The sequence below is a fragment of the Lepidochelys kempii genome, chromosome 8 (genome assembly GCF_965140285.1).
Source record: "Lepidochelys kempii isolate rLepKem1 chromosome 8, rLepKem1.hap1, whole genome shotgun sequence".
Classification (NCBI taxonomy): domain Eukaryota; kingdom Metazoa; phylum Chordata; order Testudines; family Cheloniidae; genus Lepidochelys; species Lepidochelys kempii.
Window position 1 is genome coordinate 51,685,810 of NC_136387.1, and position 15,629 is coordinate 51,701,438.

At 37.4% G+C, this 15,629-nt stretch overlaps 1 protein-coding gene across 7 annotated transcripts in view; it reads left to right on the top strand.

Annotated features, from left to right (window-relative positions):
* RALGPS2 (Ral GEF with PH domain and SH3 binding motif 2) overlaps nucleotides 1–15,629 on the top strand; it is a 279,035-nt gene that overhangs the window by 91,303 nt on the left and 172,103 nt on the right. For all 7 annotated transcript variants that reach the window (XM_073356496.1, XM_073356498.1, XM_073356497.1 and 4 more), the window contains one exon: nucleotides 11,360–11,443. In XM_073356496.1, the coding sequence (XP_073212597.1) occupies nucleotides 11,360–11,443 (84 nt within the window). The remainder of the gene's footprint in view (nucleotides 1–11,359; nucleotides 11,444–15,629) is intronic.

Genomic DNA, 15,629 nt, shown 5'->3' on the forward strand with positions numbered 1-15,629 from the left:
AAGTCATGTTGCTTGGAAAAGGCAGAACTTTAAATATTTTAATGGGGACCATAGTGATTGGTTTTCTGTTTAGTTTCTGTGATTTTTGTTTCTTTAATCCTTTTGAAATTTATACTTTGCATCTGAATAAATGGCTCGGTGTGAGATCAGTTGTTTAAAATCATATGAAAACAAATATTAGGCAACGTTAGAGTGGTACTGCCCTACGATATTAATCTTCATAAATAGTTTACAGTTTGAATTTTATTGTGGCAGGAAAAATGTATTCATTGATTATATACGAAATGCCATATCATCAGACATGCAGTTATATGAATGATATGCAACTCTTGTGTGGATTATAGTCCTGAAGTTAAAGGCTAAGTCTCTTCAACTGGCAAATTAGTCAAAATATTCCTATAAAAACGTATTTTTCTGTTCTTCTAAGATGGGGTAGGCAACCTATGGCACTCACACTGTCCGGGTCCTTGCCACCGGTCCAGGGGGCTCTGCATTTTAATTTAATTTTAAAGGAAGCTTCTTAAACATTTTAAAAACCTTATTTACTTTTACATACAACAATAGTTTAGTTATATATTATAGACTTACAGAAAGAGACCTTCTAAAAACGTTAACATGTATTACTGGCACGCGAAACCTTAAATTAGAGTAAATAAATGAAGACTCAGCACACCACTTCTGAAAGGTTGCCAACCCCTGTTCTAAGATATTATTTTTAAAATCAGGAAAAAGTAGTGCTTTAATTCTTACCTCTGCAATTGTACTGGATATCTATATAATTTAGAATTTACTCAATTAGCAGTCTTTTTATCTTTTAAGCTTTGAGGAAATAATTAACTTTTAATTAATTGTTCTATTTTTTTAAAAAGGGAAAAGGTAGTGAAACTATGAAAAGAAAAGAAATTTTGTGTGAAGGGTCTGATTCTGTCCTTAATTCACCTTGTATCTGGGTGTTGCAATGCTTGTGGTATGGGAAATTAATGTTGTGTGTTTAAACACAAACACAAAAATGCCTCAAAGCAAATTTATGGCTGAGCAATACACAGGTTAAAAAAAGGTTAATATAGAAACTGTAAGAATAGCTTTAATTATAGGTAGGTGAATGTTGCTTTTATGCTAATATAGAAAGACCATTACTGTAGACCAGATGAATAAGCCTAGGAAATACGTCCTTGTAAATAGGCAGTATTTAAAATAAGGAAAATATAAGATGTTCAAAATATACTTGGTGGCTTGCCCACTTTTATTAATCGTACTTAGGCTCAGGGTGGATTTTATTTAAATCACTAGTCAGGAAGACTCGATTTAATCATGGATTTCTGCATAAAAGTGCCTTCTTGTCGGTTGTTATAACCTTAATACATATTCTTCACAAATCAAGAGATAGATGTAGGTTTCATTTTTAGAAGGTACACACTCTACATTTTTAAACAGTGATTTATTTTGAAAGCTTTTCAGGATTAGTTTTACAGCTATATCAGAAAGTGAATGGTTTGGTTATTTCATTTACCAAAGGTAAATGAAGCATATATTTATGAAGTCATTGGGAGGTGAACTATCTCCAATTCAATAGGTTAATCATTAATATTTGGAGGATTTTCTTGCCATGCTGTATTAGGAGGAGAACATCACCAGACAGACATTTAAATTGTTTTATTTAACTAAAACAACAACGTTATGTATTCTGGATTTTTTTCTTCAACAGCAAACATAATATTTTAACAAAAGAAGCATATCAATTTTTGAATTTAGTTAAACATTTAAGTTTTTTTAAAATCAGGTTTGTTTTTGTTAAAATTGTTCTTAACTAAAATAGTTAAATGAAATATAGTTGATTTATTTTTTTATATATATATTAGCCAGGTCAACATGAGAAACTTAAAATATTGGCTTCTGCAACTAACTCAGTTGTCTTTACCTTCATTTTCCTGTTTCTTCATAATCTGGAAAAGAAAAATAAGCTTTCCTGCTTTTCAGGTCCAAAACAATTTCTCAGTTTGGAATGAATTAGTCCAAAGGAAGAAAATAGTCTTTCTACACTGGCAGAAGGAGCTACTCCTGTTAAAAGTGAGATTATCACTTCAACGGTCTCTGAATCCAAGTGCTTAAGTGACTTCCACCAGTTCACTGGTGTGAGTTTGTTTTTTTTGTTTTTTTAAAATCTCATCAGCAAACATATATTTCTTGAATGGTTCTTATTCCCAAACTGGGTCTCTCTTACGGCCTGCTGCCATTATAGGTTTTCCCTTCTAGTGAGAGAATGGTATGGTAGATCTCAAATCAGTGAGGGCTACACTCAGAAAGACCTCAAGACTTCAGGAATGTGCTGCTCAAACAGTTTCACTTTTGTTTCTACTGCCTTTCCCTCCCTTCTTACATTTATCTCCAGACTTCTTCTCCTTGTCCAGATCTATTCCGCCCCCAACAATCTTCTATTCATTGAACTTTTTGAAACTTTGCATTTTTAGAGAGAGGTAGGGGTTGACTCTGTGTACACAAATTTGCAGAGGGACAATAGGGTTGAGGTCTGTTATTTCTCACCTCTATATAATAATTATCTTTTAAAGCATTTTTTGCTGTTAACAAACATGTTATCTCTGGAGACACAAATCCACAGTTTGAGAACTGCAAAACTAAGCACCTCTGAGTCCCATTGGGTAGATAGAAAAATTAACCTAAATCTATACAGAAGCCCCTGGAACTCCATAAGGTTGGGTCCATAATCCTTGAACTATTGGAACTCATTTGCAAAACTTTTCTAAAACATTACATGAATATATTGTCTCATAATATAGAATTAGAATTTATACTCCCTATTCCATGATGAGATATCTTTGAGCTATAATGTATCTTTATCTTTAGATAGGTTTTTTCCTCAAAACTTTTTATAAAAAAAAATCAGATTTAAATAAAAAGAAATTTTGTTTTTAAATCATTGATTTTTATACACCCTGCTTAGGCTATGGCTACACAGGAGAGCTTACTTTACCATTGCCAGTATCACCAGTTGTACATTTTATTCTTCAAGGTTTTCGGTCTCGGGTCACCAAATGATAATTTATACTATGCTTGATTGTAATTAGTCATATAATGCATTGTCATTGGGAGTTTTGCTATTGCTTTCAGTGGAGCCAGGATTTATCCTTAAATATTTAACAATTAAAAACAAAACAAAAAAACCCTACATAAATGGGTAGCTATCGAGTATACTTGCTTCTTTCAAACTACATCCAGATATACTAAAAATCTATTTTGTAGTAGCAAAAACTAAGGTTGCAGTACAACTTCTGTTATAAACACTTGTTTTCCCTCATGTTTTCTCAGATTTGTTCTTTTTCTCCCCTTTAACTGAAACTTTCCATGCTGACCCATAGGCCAAAGGAGACTTAAGTTTGAGGGGAAAAATATAGTGTTAGAATAGGGGGCAATTTTTTTTTGCTTTATAAGCATGTGTGACGCAGCAGGACTGTTCTTAATGTTTCCTCTGAATATTGTGGGGGTGCCTCAGTTTCCCCTATACAGTTCTTAAGTATCTAGGTGGTGGGATAAGGGTGTATGATTGTTGCAGAGCCCGAGAGGGCAGGTGTGTGCAGGGGTCTGGACGCAGAGAATGGCCAACACCCTGTTTCCTGGCAGCTGATGGCCTGGCCCTTCCCCCCTGCAAGGTGAGAGCTAAAGGGGTTGGAGAACAAAGGAATCAGGTGCCCTCCTGGCCCGTGAAAGGGACAAAGCCCAGAGGAGGAGGGGCTGGAGAGAGTTTCAGTTGGGGACTGGCTGGGGACATGGAGTGAAGTGCAGATGTGGTTGTCTGGCTCACTGCCCCCCAAAATGGACCCGGCTGAGGGGTCTTGTTCTCTGCACCTATAAGCTCTGTTTTAGACCATGTCCCTGTCGTCTAATAAACCTTCTGTTTTACTGGCTGGCTGAGAGTCTCATCTGACTGCGAAGTTGGGGTGCAGGACCCTCTGGCTTCTCCAGGACCCCGCCTGGGCGGACTCGCTGTGGAACACGCACGGAGGGGCAGAGGATGCTGAATGCTCCGAGGTCAGACCCAGGAAGGTGGAAGCTGTGTGAGCTGTGTGTCCTGAAGACAGACTGCTCACAGAAAGGAGACTTCCCCAGAGTCCTGACTGGCTTTGTAGGGAGCAGTTCCAGAGCATCGCCCGGGGACTCCGTGACAGCATGCATAGCCAAAAAGGCTGAATTTTATAATACTTCCAGCATGGCATATGACTGTTTCTCACTGAGGAATAGAACTTATAAGTTTGAATAAAAAACACCAAAATGAAGTTTTAAGTTATTAAAATTTTGCTTTTATGTGTACAATAAATGTTAGGCTTTATTTGCTGAAGTGCTGTGGGCTTGCCTAAGTCTTCAGTAATACTTCATATAGCGTCAGCTAGCATTATCTTTTCTGTCTTTATAATGGAAATTAAATAAATTAGGGATGTCAAGTAATTAATTGCACTGTTAAACAATAATAGAACACCATTTATTTAAATAATTTTTGTATGTTTTCTACATTTTCAAATGTATTGATTTCAGTTGCAACAAAGAATATAAAGTGTACAGTGTTCACTTTATATTTATTTTTGATTAAGAATATTTGCACTTTTGATTTTAAAAATCAAAAGAAATAGTATTTTTCAGTTCACCTGCCATAAATATAAAGGGAAGGGTAAACACCTTTAAATCCCTCCTGGCCAGAGGAAAAACCCTTTCACCTGTAAAGTCTTAAGAAGCTAAGATAACCTCGCTGGCACCTGACCAAAATGACCAATGAGGAGACAAGATACTTTCAAAGCTGGAGTGGGGGGGAAACAAAGTCTCTGTGTGATGCTCTTGCCGGGACCAGAGCAGGAATGCAGGTCAGAACTCCCGTAAAGAGTTAATAAGCAATCTAGTTAGATATGCGTTAGATTCTGTTTTATTTAAAAAGCTGATAAAATAAGCTGTGCTGAATGGAATGTATATTCTTGTTTTTGTGTCTTTTGTAACTTAAGGTTTTGCCTAGAGGGATTCTCTATGTTTTGAATCTGATTACCCTGTAAGGTATTTACCATCCTGATTTTACAGAGGTGATTCCTTTCCTTTTCCTTTAATTAAAATTTTTCTTTTAAGAACCTGATTTTTTCATTGTTCTTAAGATCCAAGGGTTTGGATCTGTGTTCACCTATGCAAATTGGTGAGGATTTTTATCAAGCCTTCCCCAGGAAAGGGGGTGTAGTGCTTGGGGGGATGTTTTTGGGAGGAGATGTTTCCAAGTGGGCACTTCCCCTGTTCTTTGTGTAACACTTTGGTGGTGGCAGCTTTTACCTAAGCTGGTAAAAATAAGCTGATGGGGTCTTTCATGCAGGTCCCCACATCTGTACCCTAGAGTTCAGAGTGGGGAAGGAACCTTGACATCACCTAAGACAAGTACTGTAGTGCAATCTCTTTATTGTGAAAGTTACAAATGTACATAAGAATGGCCATACTGGGTCAGACCAAAGGTCCATCTAGCCCAGTATCCTGTCTTCCGACAGTGGCCAATGCCAGGTGGCCCAGAGGGAATGAACAGAACAGGTAATCATCAAGTGAGCCATCCCCTGTCACCCATTCCCAGCTTCTGGCAAACAGACTAGGGACAACATCCCTGCCTATCCTGGCTAATAACCATTGATGGACTTATTCTCCATGAATTTATCTAGTTCTTTTTTGAACCCTGTTATAGTCTTGGCCTTCACAACATCCTCGGGCAAGGAGTTCCACAGGTTGACTGTGTGTTGTATGAAAAAACACATCCTTTTGTTTGTTTTGAACCTGCTGCCTATTAATTTCATTTGGTGGCCCCTGTTCTTGTGTTATGAGAAGAAGTAAATAACATTTCCTTATTTACTTTCTCCACACCAGTCATGATTTATAGACCTCTGTCATATCCCCCCTTAGTCCAAGCTGAAAAGTCCCAGTCTTTGTAATTTCTCCTCATATGGAAGCTGTCCCATACCCTGAATCATTTTTGTTGCCCTTCTCTGTAAGTTTTCCAGTTCTAATATATCTCTTTTGAGATGGAGCAACCAGAACTGCATGGAGTATTCAAGATGTGGGTGTACAATGGATTTATATAGTGGCATTATGATATTTACTCTTTTATCTATACTTTTCCTAATGGTTCCTAACATTCTGTTAGCTTTTTTGACTGCTGCTGCATATTGAGTGGATGTTTTCAGAGAACTATCCACAATAACTCCAAGATCTCTTTCTTGAGTGGTAACAGCTAATTCAGACTCCATCATTTTGTACATACCGTTGTGATTAGGTTTTCCAATGTGTGTTATTTTCATGTATTGACATTGAATTTCATCTGCCATTTTGTTACCCAGTCATCCATTTTGAGAGATCCTTCTGGAGCTCTTTGCAGTCTCTCAAGTATCTTGACTAGTTTTGTATCCTCTGCAGATTTTGCCACCTCACTGTTTACCCCCTTTTCCAGATTATTTATGAATGTTAAATAGGACTGGGCCCAGAACAGACCCCTGGGGGACACCACTCTTTACCTCTCTCCATTCTGAAAACTGACCATTTATTCCTACCCTTTGTTTCTTATCTTTTAACCGGTTAACAATCCATGAGAGTACCTTCCCTCTTATCCCATGACTGCTTACTTTGCTTAAGAACCTTTGGTGAGGGACCTTGTCAAAGGCTTTCTGAAAATCTAAATACACTAAATCCACTGGATCCCCCTTGTCCACATGCTTGTTGACCCCCTCAAAGAATTCTAGTAGATTTGTGAGGCATGATTTCCCTTTACAAAAAACATGTTGACTGTTCTCCAACAAATTATGTTCATCTACGTGTCTGACAATTTTGTTCTTTACTATAGTTTAAACCATTTTTCCCGGTACTGAAGTCAGGGTTACAACAAATAAACTGCATTCAAAAATAAAACAATGTAAAATGTTAGCGCCTGCAAGTCCACTCAGTCCTACTTCTTGTTCAGCCAGTTGCTCAGACAAACAACTTTGTTTACATTTGCAGGAGATAATGCTGCCCTCTTCTTGTTTACAATGTCACCAGAAAGTGAGAATAGGCGTTCTCATGGCACTATTGTAGCCAGCGTCGCAAGATATTTACACGCCAGATGTGCTAAAGATTCATATGTCCTTTCATACTTCAATCCCCATTCCAGGGGACATGTGTCCATGCTGGTGACTGGTTCTGCTCGATAACAATTCAAAGCCATACAGATCACTGCATGTTCATTTTCATCATCTGAGTCAGATGCCACCAGCAGAAGGTTGATTTTCTTTTTTGGTGGTTCGGGTTCTGTAGTTTCCACATTAAGTGTTGCTCTTTGCTGTAGAAAAAATGTTTGCTCCTGCTGGGACTTTTAAAAACTACTGTTCTGTGAGTAACTCAATTTGAGAGAAAATAAGAGCTGAGGTTCTCAAGAGACTGAGCTACATTCACAAAAATACTTTTGGTGGGTCACATAAACTAATAACTTCCAAGCAAGATGCTTAGTGTGTCATGATGTATACTGCATAAAGTGTTTTGTTGCTCTACACTTCTTTTCCTTCAATTTATTCACCTTATTGTATTGTGAGTTATAAAGCATCATGCCAAATAGACTTCCTTGCTGAGCTTTGAACCTTTTTGTTGTTGTTTTTGCACATTTGCAGAACAATAAAAATAAGTGATGGATAAAATAGAAATAGCATTCACATTACATTACTCTTATGAAAGCTGTCAGTGCAAGAGTCTAAACTTCGAACAGTCACCTGAAATTACCAGTGTCACCCTCAAGACCTTGGTTTTTGTGTTACCTAAATTGTTGTCACATCAAACATCAAAAGTGTAACTCAGAATTCACTTTCAATAAATATAGGAGCTTTTTAGAGATTAAAAAAAAAAAAGGTGGCCACTCCATTTCACCTACAACTTAGTGGAGTAAATCAGCACTATTCCTTTGCTTGGTTCATATCTTTTGATTCACTGCTTATGAATCCTGGTCCGCTCCACTGATTTTACTGGAGGTATCTAATGTTTTGTTCAGGACAAGTTAGGTGAGAAAAGGGCTTATCCACCATATTATTGCCTGGTGTGTGTCTGTCTCTGCAGGGCAGCCTGGCAGGCTTTCCCTTTAAATTTAATTTTTTTTCCTTGAAGAAATACCCACACATTTTTCTCCCCTTTTTTATTTTACTTCTGTGGTCCCCTCCCTTTGGTGAACAGTGATGGCATTGGTGAATTAGGCTGGCTTCTTTCCTTCTGCAGTCTCCCCAGTTCCTAAGCCCACACAGCCTAGTGGCAGTCATCCCAGAGAACTTCAAGTGACTCCCTTATAACTGCCAAAATCTCCTTCAAAGTAAAAAAATAAAATAAACATAGCTGGGGTTGATTCTCTGCACCCATTCTCACAGAATTAATTAACAGGGTTGACTAATCAAAATGCTACAAGAAAAATACAAAGAAGGCAGTATAGCCATCTTCAATATGACACCTCAGATTCTACATCACTCAAGGAAGGAGATTTGTTAGAATCTGACTCTGAAGAATCAGATTCCCTCAGAGAACAGCCTATTTCCTCATGAATATTTTAAAACCGCTGTAAGGAGACACTGATCTTAGTTGTACCTCCAGAATAAATCAAGCAGAAATTCAGTCTCTTTATAGGGGAAATATTTTCCCTCCAGCTCAAAAACTGAAACTTATTTCCCATCAGTGCAATTGTTGAGGAACTGATCGGTTCAGAATGAAAATAGCCATTGAAAGAGAAGTGCCTTAATAGACATCTCATGAAATATAAATTCCAGGACAAAAAAACCCTACCTACTGTTTGGTGCAGATACCAGGGATGTGGCTGTGACTGCTGAGGCAAAATAAATGGTCATGCCCATTGAAAGATTCTTCCCCTTCCCCACTGAGAAAGAGGACAGGAAAATAGAAATCTCATTGTGTAGGAATAATTAAGCCACAGGTGAATCTCTTCTGTCTGGCCATCTATTTTGCTTGAATATATCTAACATGGTTTAGAGGACTGCTCCCACTGAAAGACAAAGAGGCAGGAAGGTTATCCAAAGTTATTTCCATCTCTTTTTTACTATACAGAAAAGGTCTGGAGTGATCAGGCCCTTGTTGGACATCAAAGATCCTCAAGTACAGGGGATTCCAAATGGCGACTTTCACACTGAGTACTTACCAAAAGTGATTTTCTCATTCCAGTTGGGTGCATGGATGTGTCTCAAGATTTGCCGTCTCTCACTCATATTATCATTAGAGGCCCTATATTTTGACCAGTCACTCATTACCAAACTTTGCTCCGTAGAATGTGAATGTAATGCATTCCAGGATCACTTGCTCATTTGGCATATGAATGAGAACCACAGAGAGAGCGTTCAGAACACTGCAGGAACAAGGATTTTTCATCAATAATTAGAAAAGCCTCCTACTTTCCACTCAATTCTACAGCTGGGAGTAATCATTTATACTTCCAAAGGCATCACATATCTCTTAGCAACCAGTCTGACAAATTAAAGTCTGTAATCTCAAAGATCCACTTTGGAAATACTTGTGGTTTCTTGTTGGTACTATGTTAACCGTATACAGTGTATTGTATATCATATTGATATGAAATTTAAGAATGTGTGTTCTTATATTTGAAGCCCTAAAATGGTTTAGGTCTTGACTATTTGAGACCTTCTGCCTCTCTAATGTACCCATGTCTGTTAGTCATGTGAGGTGCTTCCTGGGATGGGAGGGGGTTACTGGGGATTTGTGGGGCTGAGGAGGCCTTCGCAGTGTGATTGTGATTAAGCACCATATGTGTTGAATACAATAGTTGTGTGTTAATTTTGTTGCACCAATAAAGTGGAAACCAACTGGAAGCATGGAGTAGTGCTTGATTTTGATAAGTTGCTGTGTCTGTGGTATTTAAACAGTTACACAATTTTAAGGGCTTGAGAGAGACAGTAATAAATTGAAACAAATGAAGTTACTTTGCTATTTGGCCATTTAATAATTGGCACTCTAGTGGCACTATGGGCCAGATTGTCAAAATACAAGTATTCGGTATTCATGCAAACAAACTCTGTTGCATGCACTTAACCCACGATTTATGCATATAGATAAATGATTAAGCACATGCAAAACTGTGCATACTGAAAATCTGACCCATACTGTTTAGGATTTTGCATTACTTTATGTGCAGTAGATGTTATGTGCTGTGTGTATGCTGTCTGATGTAGACGAGGCAAGTGTATAATTGTTGTTGGTACATGTACCTATACAATTTGGAAGGAAGACATTTTAACCAGATCTGCTCCTTTAGAATTAATTGTAGATAAATAGCAATGGAGAGCAGCATTTTCCATATAAAATCCTCATGGTAGTTGGGGGGAAGGTATTAGGGAAGGAATCATAATTAGATCTGAAAAAAAGATTTTCAGATACTAGAAATTAGAAATAATTTGTTAAAATTCAGAAGTAAATGAATTATTAGGGGATCTATTTTTAGGTTTCAATGAGAAATCACCTGTTTTTCTCTCATGACTTGCTGCCATGTTACCTAGGCTGTTTGATGACATGACATTCTGGGCTAATTACAAGGCCAGTGATTCACATTTTCAATGCTGGCTGTCAAGCAGTCTCTTAAATAAGACTGGGTATTGTGGATAAACAACTAACACAACAAAGGGGCCATTCTAATTCCTGCCACTGCAGCCACCGGAGGAGATGATGGCCCTTGCAGTTTTGTTTGTAAACATTTTTTAAAAAAATTTAGTGTACAATTTAATGAAACATACTGGATTATGTATATAAGATGCAACTGTTGATGCATATCTCTTAGATTTTTTTCTTTCAATAAACATCTTGAAGAAATTACCTTAAACAAAAACTCTAAACATGTCATCCCTCTATGCTCTTCCAGGCTGCATGTAAATCTAAAAATAGAAATTTCAGTCTGAAACCCACCAAATTGCTATTGTGTTATTTTATCCATTTCAAAACACAAGAAAACAAAAAAAAAAATACCCCAAACCCTGAATTCAACCAAGATCAAACCCTAAAATCAGTTTTTGAAAATTTAGTAATAGTATTTACCTACATGAAAAAAACCTCATTGTTTTCTATGTCTTATTTGCATCCAACCCAATAGATGCAAACATACCAAAGCAGTCTGGAAAAAGTTTAACTCTGCATATTTGTTATCTCAGTGCATTTTTGCATTTCATTGCCAAAATAAAGAAAATGAAGATTTGAGTACCTTGAAATGTATATAACCATGTCTGTCTTTGTTTTGTACCGAACATGCTGAGTGTGCTGATGGCATTCAATAAACTATAAATATTATAAACTAATTGTCATCCTCATATTCCAGGAATTGTCAAGTTGTGGGTGGAATAAGAAAGAGAAGTACAGTTCTGCACCAAATGCAGTTGCCTTCACAAGAAGATTCAACCATGTGAGTTATTATAATAATGGCAACATGATTGTATGTATCAGTGTTAAAAATCATCCAAGTGGAATGTTTAATCTATATATTTTTGTCATTCACTGCCAAATATTTGGGGATTGACATGCCTGTGATGTAAACGGCTTGCTTAGGTGCAACAGTGTGATTACTGTAGAGCAAGTCAACCTTGCAATAATTCACATTTGCTTTTTAGTCCTGCTTGTTTCTATTAAGCTTTTTTGTTAAATAACAAATTTTGATGAATAAGATAAGGAAAAGATATTAAGTAGGTTTTCCCACAGATGTTTGCTGTACATTTCCTTTCATAAGGTGGTCTGGATGAAGGGTTTAATGTAAAATGGGTTCCTGATGCAATAGAAACATTTTCCCATTTATAGGAATATTTACTGTCTTTGATTTGTGTAGCAGTTCTTGTCCCAAAAAACGTGGTGTTGAATTCCATCAGAATGGTTACATTTTTACTGTGCTTCTGAGAAGACTGTTGAAAATGTAGATAGATGGTTATATACCGCTGTTAATCCCAAATTATGAAAGGCAGTGGAAATCTGACCACTAAATGCAGTTGGCTAAAGCTTGTTACAAATCGCAAACAGCCTGTCTGATTGTGCTAAACTGAATTGCCAGTGAGTCTCCTGTTCGACATAATTTATCAGCCAGACTGACCTGAAGAAGAGCTCTGTGTAGCTCAAAAAACTTGTCTTTCACTAACAGAAGTTGGTCCAGTGAAACATATTACCTCATCCACCTTGTCTCAGCCAAAATGTCTCCATTTGCTCAAGCTTATGAAAGTCAGTTTGTCTTCTTTATTCAGTTTTTATTTGAAAATGCAACTTTTTATGTAAGTCCCTGATATCATGTTAAATAATTTAGTTGTCTGAACAATTACTTGAAATTAGGACCGTCAGACGATTTAAAAAAAAATCATGATTAATCGTGCAATTAATCACACTGTTTAAACAATAGAATACCATTTATTTAAATATTTTTAGATGTTTTCTACGTTTTCAAATGTATTGATTTCAATTACAGCACAGAATACTAAGTGTACAATGTGCACTTTGCATTTATTTTTGGTTACAAGTATTTGCATTGTAAAAAAACAAAAGAAATAGTATTTTTCAGTTCACCTAATACAAGTACTATAGCACAACCTTTTTATCATGAAAGTTGAAATCACAAATGTACAAAAATACCTACATTCAAAAATAAAACAATGTAAAATTTTAGAGCCTGCAAGTCCACTTAGTCCTACTTCTTGTTCAGCCAATTGCACACACAAACAAGTTTGTTTACCTTTGCAGGAGATAATGCTGCCCTCTTCTTGTTTACAATGTCACCTGAAAGTGACAACAGGCGTTCGCATGACACTGTTGTAGCCAGCGTCGCAAGATATTTACGTGCAAGATTCACTAAAGATTCATATGTTTCTTCATGCTTCAACCACCGTTCCAGGGGACATGCTGATGACTGGTTCTGCTCAATAACTATCCAAAACAGTGCAGACCGACGCATGTTCATATTCATCATCTGAGTCTGATGCCACCAGCAGAAGGTTGATTTTCTTTTTTGGTGGTTCGGGTTCTGTAGTTTCCAAATCAGAGTGTTGTTCTTTTAAGACTTCTGAAAGCAAGCTTCACACCTCGTCCCTCTCAGATTTTGGACGGCACTTCAGATTCTTAAACCTTGGGTCAAGTGCTTTAGCTATCTTTAGAAATCTCACATTGGTACCTTCTTTGCGTTTTGTGAAACCCTCAGTGAAAGTGTTTTTAAAATGAACAGCATGTGCTGGGTCATCATCCAAGATTGCTATAACATGAAATATATGGCAAAGTGTGAGTAAAACAGAACAGGAGACATAAAATTCTCTCCCCAAGGAGTTCAGTCACAAATTTAATTTACGCATTATTTTTTAATGAGTGTCATCAGCATGGAAGCATGTCCTCTGGAATGGTGGCCAAAGCATGAAGGGGCATTAGCGTATCTGGCACATAAATACCTTGCAATGCCCGCTACAAAAGTGCCATGCAAATGTCTGTTCTCACTTTCTGATGACATTGTAAATAAGAAGCAGGTAGCAATATCTCCTGTAAATGTAACAAACTTGTTTGTCTTAGCAATTAGCTGAACAAGAAGTAGGACTGAGTGGACATGTAGGCTCTGAAGTTTTACATTGTTTGGTTTTTGAGTGCAGTTATATAACAACAACAAAAATCTACATTTGTAAGTTGCACTTTCACGACAGAGATTGCACTACAGTACTTGTATGATGTGAATTGAAAAATACTTTTGTTTATCATTTTAACAGTGCAAATATTTGTAATAAAAAATAATACACACTTTGATTTCAATTACAACACACAATACAATATATACAAAAATGTAGAAAAACATCCAAAGTATTTACTAAATTTCAATTGCTATTCTGTTATTTAACAGTGCAATTAAAGCTGCTATTAATCTTGATTAATTTTTTTGAGTTAATCATGTGAGTTAACTGTGAATAATCGACAGCCCTACTTTAAATAGCTATATCTCTGGACCCCTTGGAACTCTATTATTATGTAACTTTTTTTAATAATGCCATACTTCTGTATATCAGATGCAGTAATTCTCCCCTCTGTTGGAGTCTCTCAGGGTTCATTAAATTCACTCCCTCCCTCGATGTGGAGAAAAATATGCAACAGCTTTTTGTCTCCTCCGCGCCCCCCCCCCATTATGAATTCCATGAACTGGGTTTTAGACAAAACAAAAACAAGTTTATTAACTACAAAATATAGATTTTAAGTGATTATAAGGGATTACCCACAAATAAAACAAAACACAATTTAAGATTAATATACTAAAGAAATTGGTTACAAATAGCAAATTCTCACTCTAAATGATGTTTTAGGCAGATTGCAGAGACTTGCTTGCAGCTTAAAACTCCAGCTATTCCTTTCACCTATCCCAAACAACCTCTATCCTGGGCTCAGCCCTTCTTCTCACGACCCCTCTCAGCTCAGTCTCTATTTCTCAGGTGTTTCCAGCAGCCTTATTTCTTGGTCTGGGAGTTAGTGAAGAATAAACCACGATGATGTCACTCTGATATCATGCTTATGTGACTCCCCTGCCTTAAATAGTTTTTGCATATGGTGAGAATCCTTTGTTTCCAAGTTTGATCCCCACCCCCGGTCAGTGGAAAAACGCTGATATTCTAAGATGGATTCCAGTACCAGATGACTTGGTCACATGTCTCTGTTGGGCCATAGCAGCCATGACTCGGAGGCTGTTTGCAGCGTCCCCAGGAACCCAAGAAGGTGGGAGATTAGCATCTTCAAAGACCTATTGCTCTCTCTAATGGCTCTTTCTCACAGTGAGCCATCTAGACTGATTGCATTCTGTCTGGTGGGTGTTCCCCTGGTGTAAACCCACTTGTAATATTCCTAACTTCAGATATAGAAATGATACATGCATACAAATAGGATAATCATATTTAGTAAATCACAACCTTTCCAGTGATCTCACATGTCTTATGTTGCACAAAATACATCATAATCATGCCATACTCATATCATAACAATATCTCTATGAAGGATACGGGGGCGTGCACAGGCAGCTCTATGTCAACTTAACTTTTGTTGACCAAACTTTGCAGTGTAAACATAGTGTAAAGTTCTCTGATGAATTTCAGTCTACTGCACATAATCATTGTTGCTTCCAAAATACTATCAGCAGACCAATACTGCTGAAAAGCATCTGTAAGTGATTTAATACTCCCTTCCCTGCCAAAATATGAAAGCTGGCCATGACTTCCTTTTGAAGGCTTGGGGCAACCTGGAACTGGGGTACAGCTGAGCCCTCTATCTTACCAACCAGGGCTCCCTCTCACACTCTGATAATGTGACAAACTGCAAACCCCTCCAGGACTTGCACTCCCACAAACATTCACAGGCATGGACACACCCAGCTGAGTTACGTGAATGCTTTTACGAGCCATCCATGAACCAACAATAGAGAGACTCCAGCCAGTGCCACCCCAGTCTAGGACTCCAGAGCTGTACCATCTTGCCTTGATCAGAAGCCTGATCAGTGTAAATTCATTACCCAGTCCACCCCTCCCTCAATGCGGAGAGGACAATGCACCAGCCCCTGTGCCTGAGCAGATTTTTCTTTACACTTCAAGCAACACACTGTT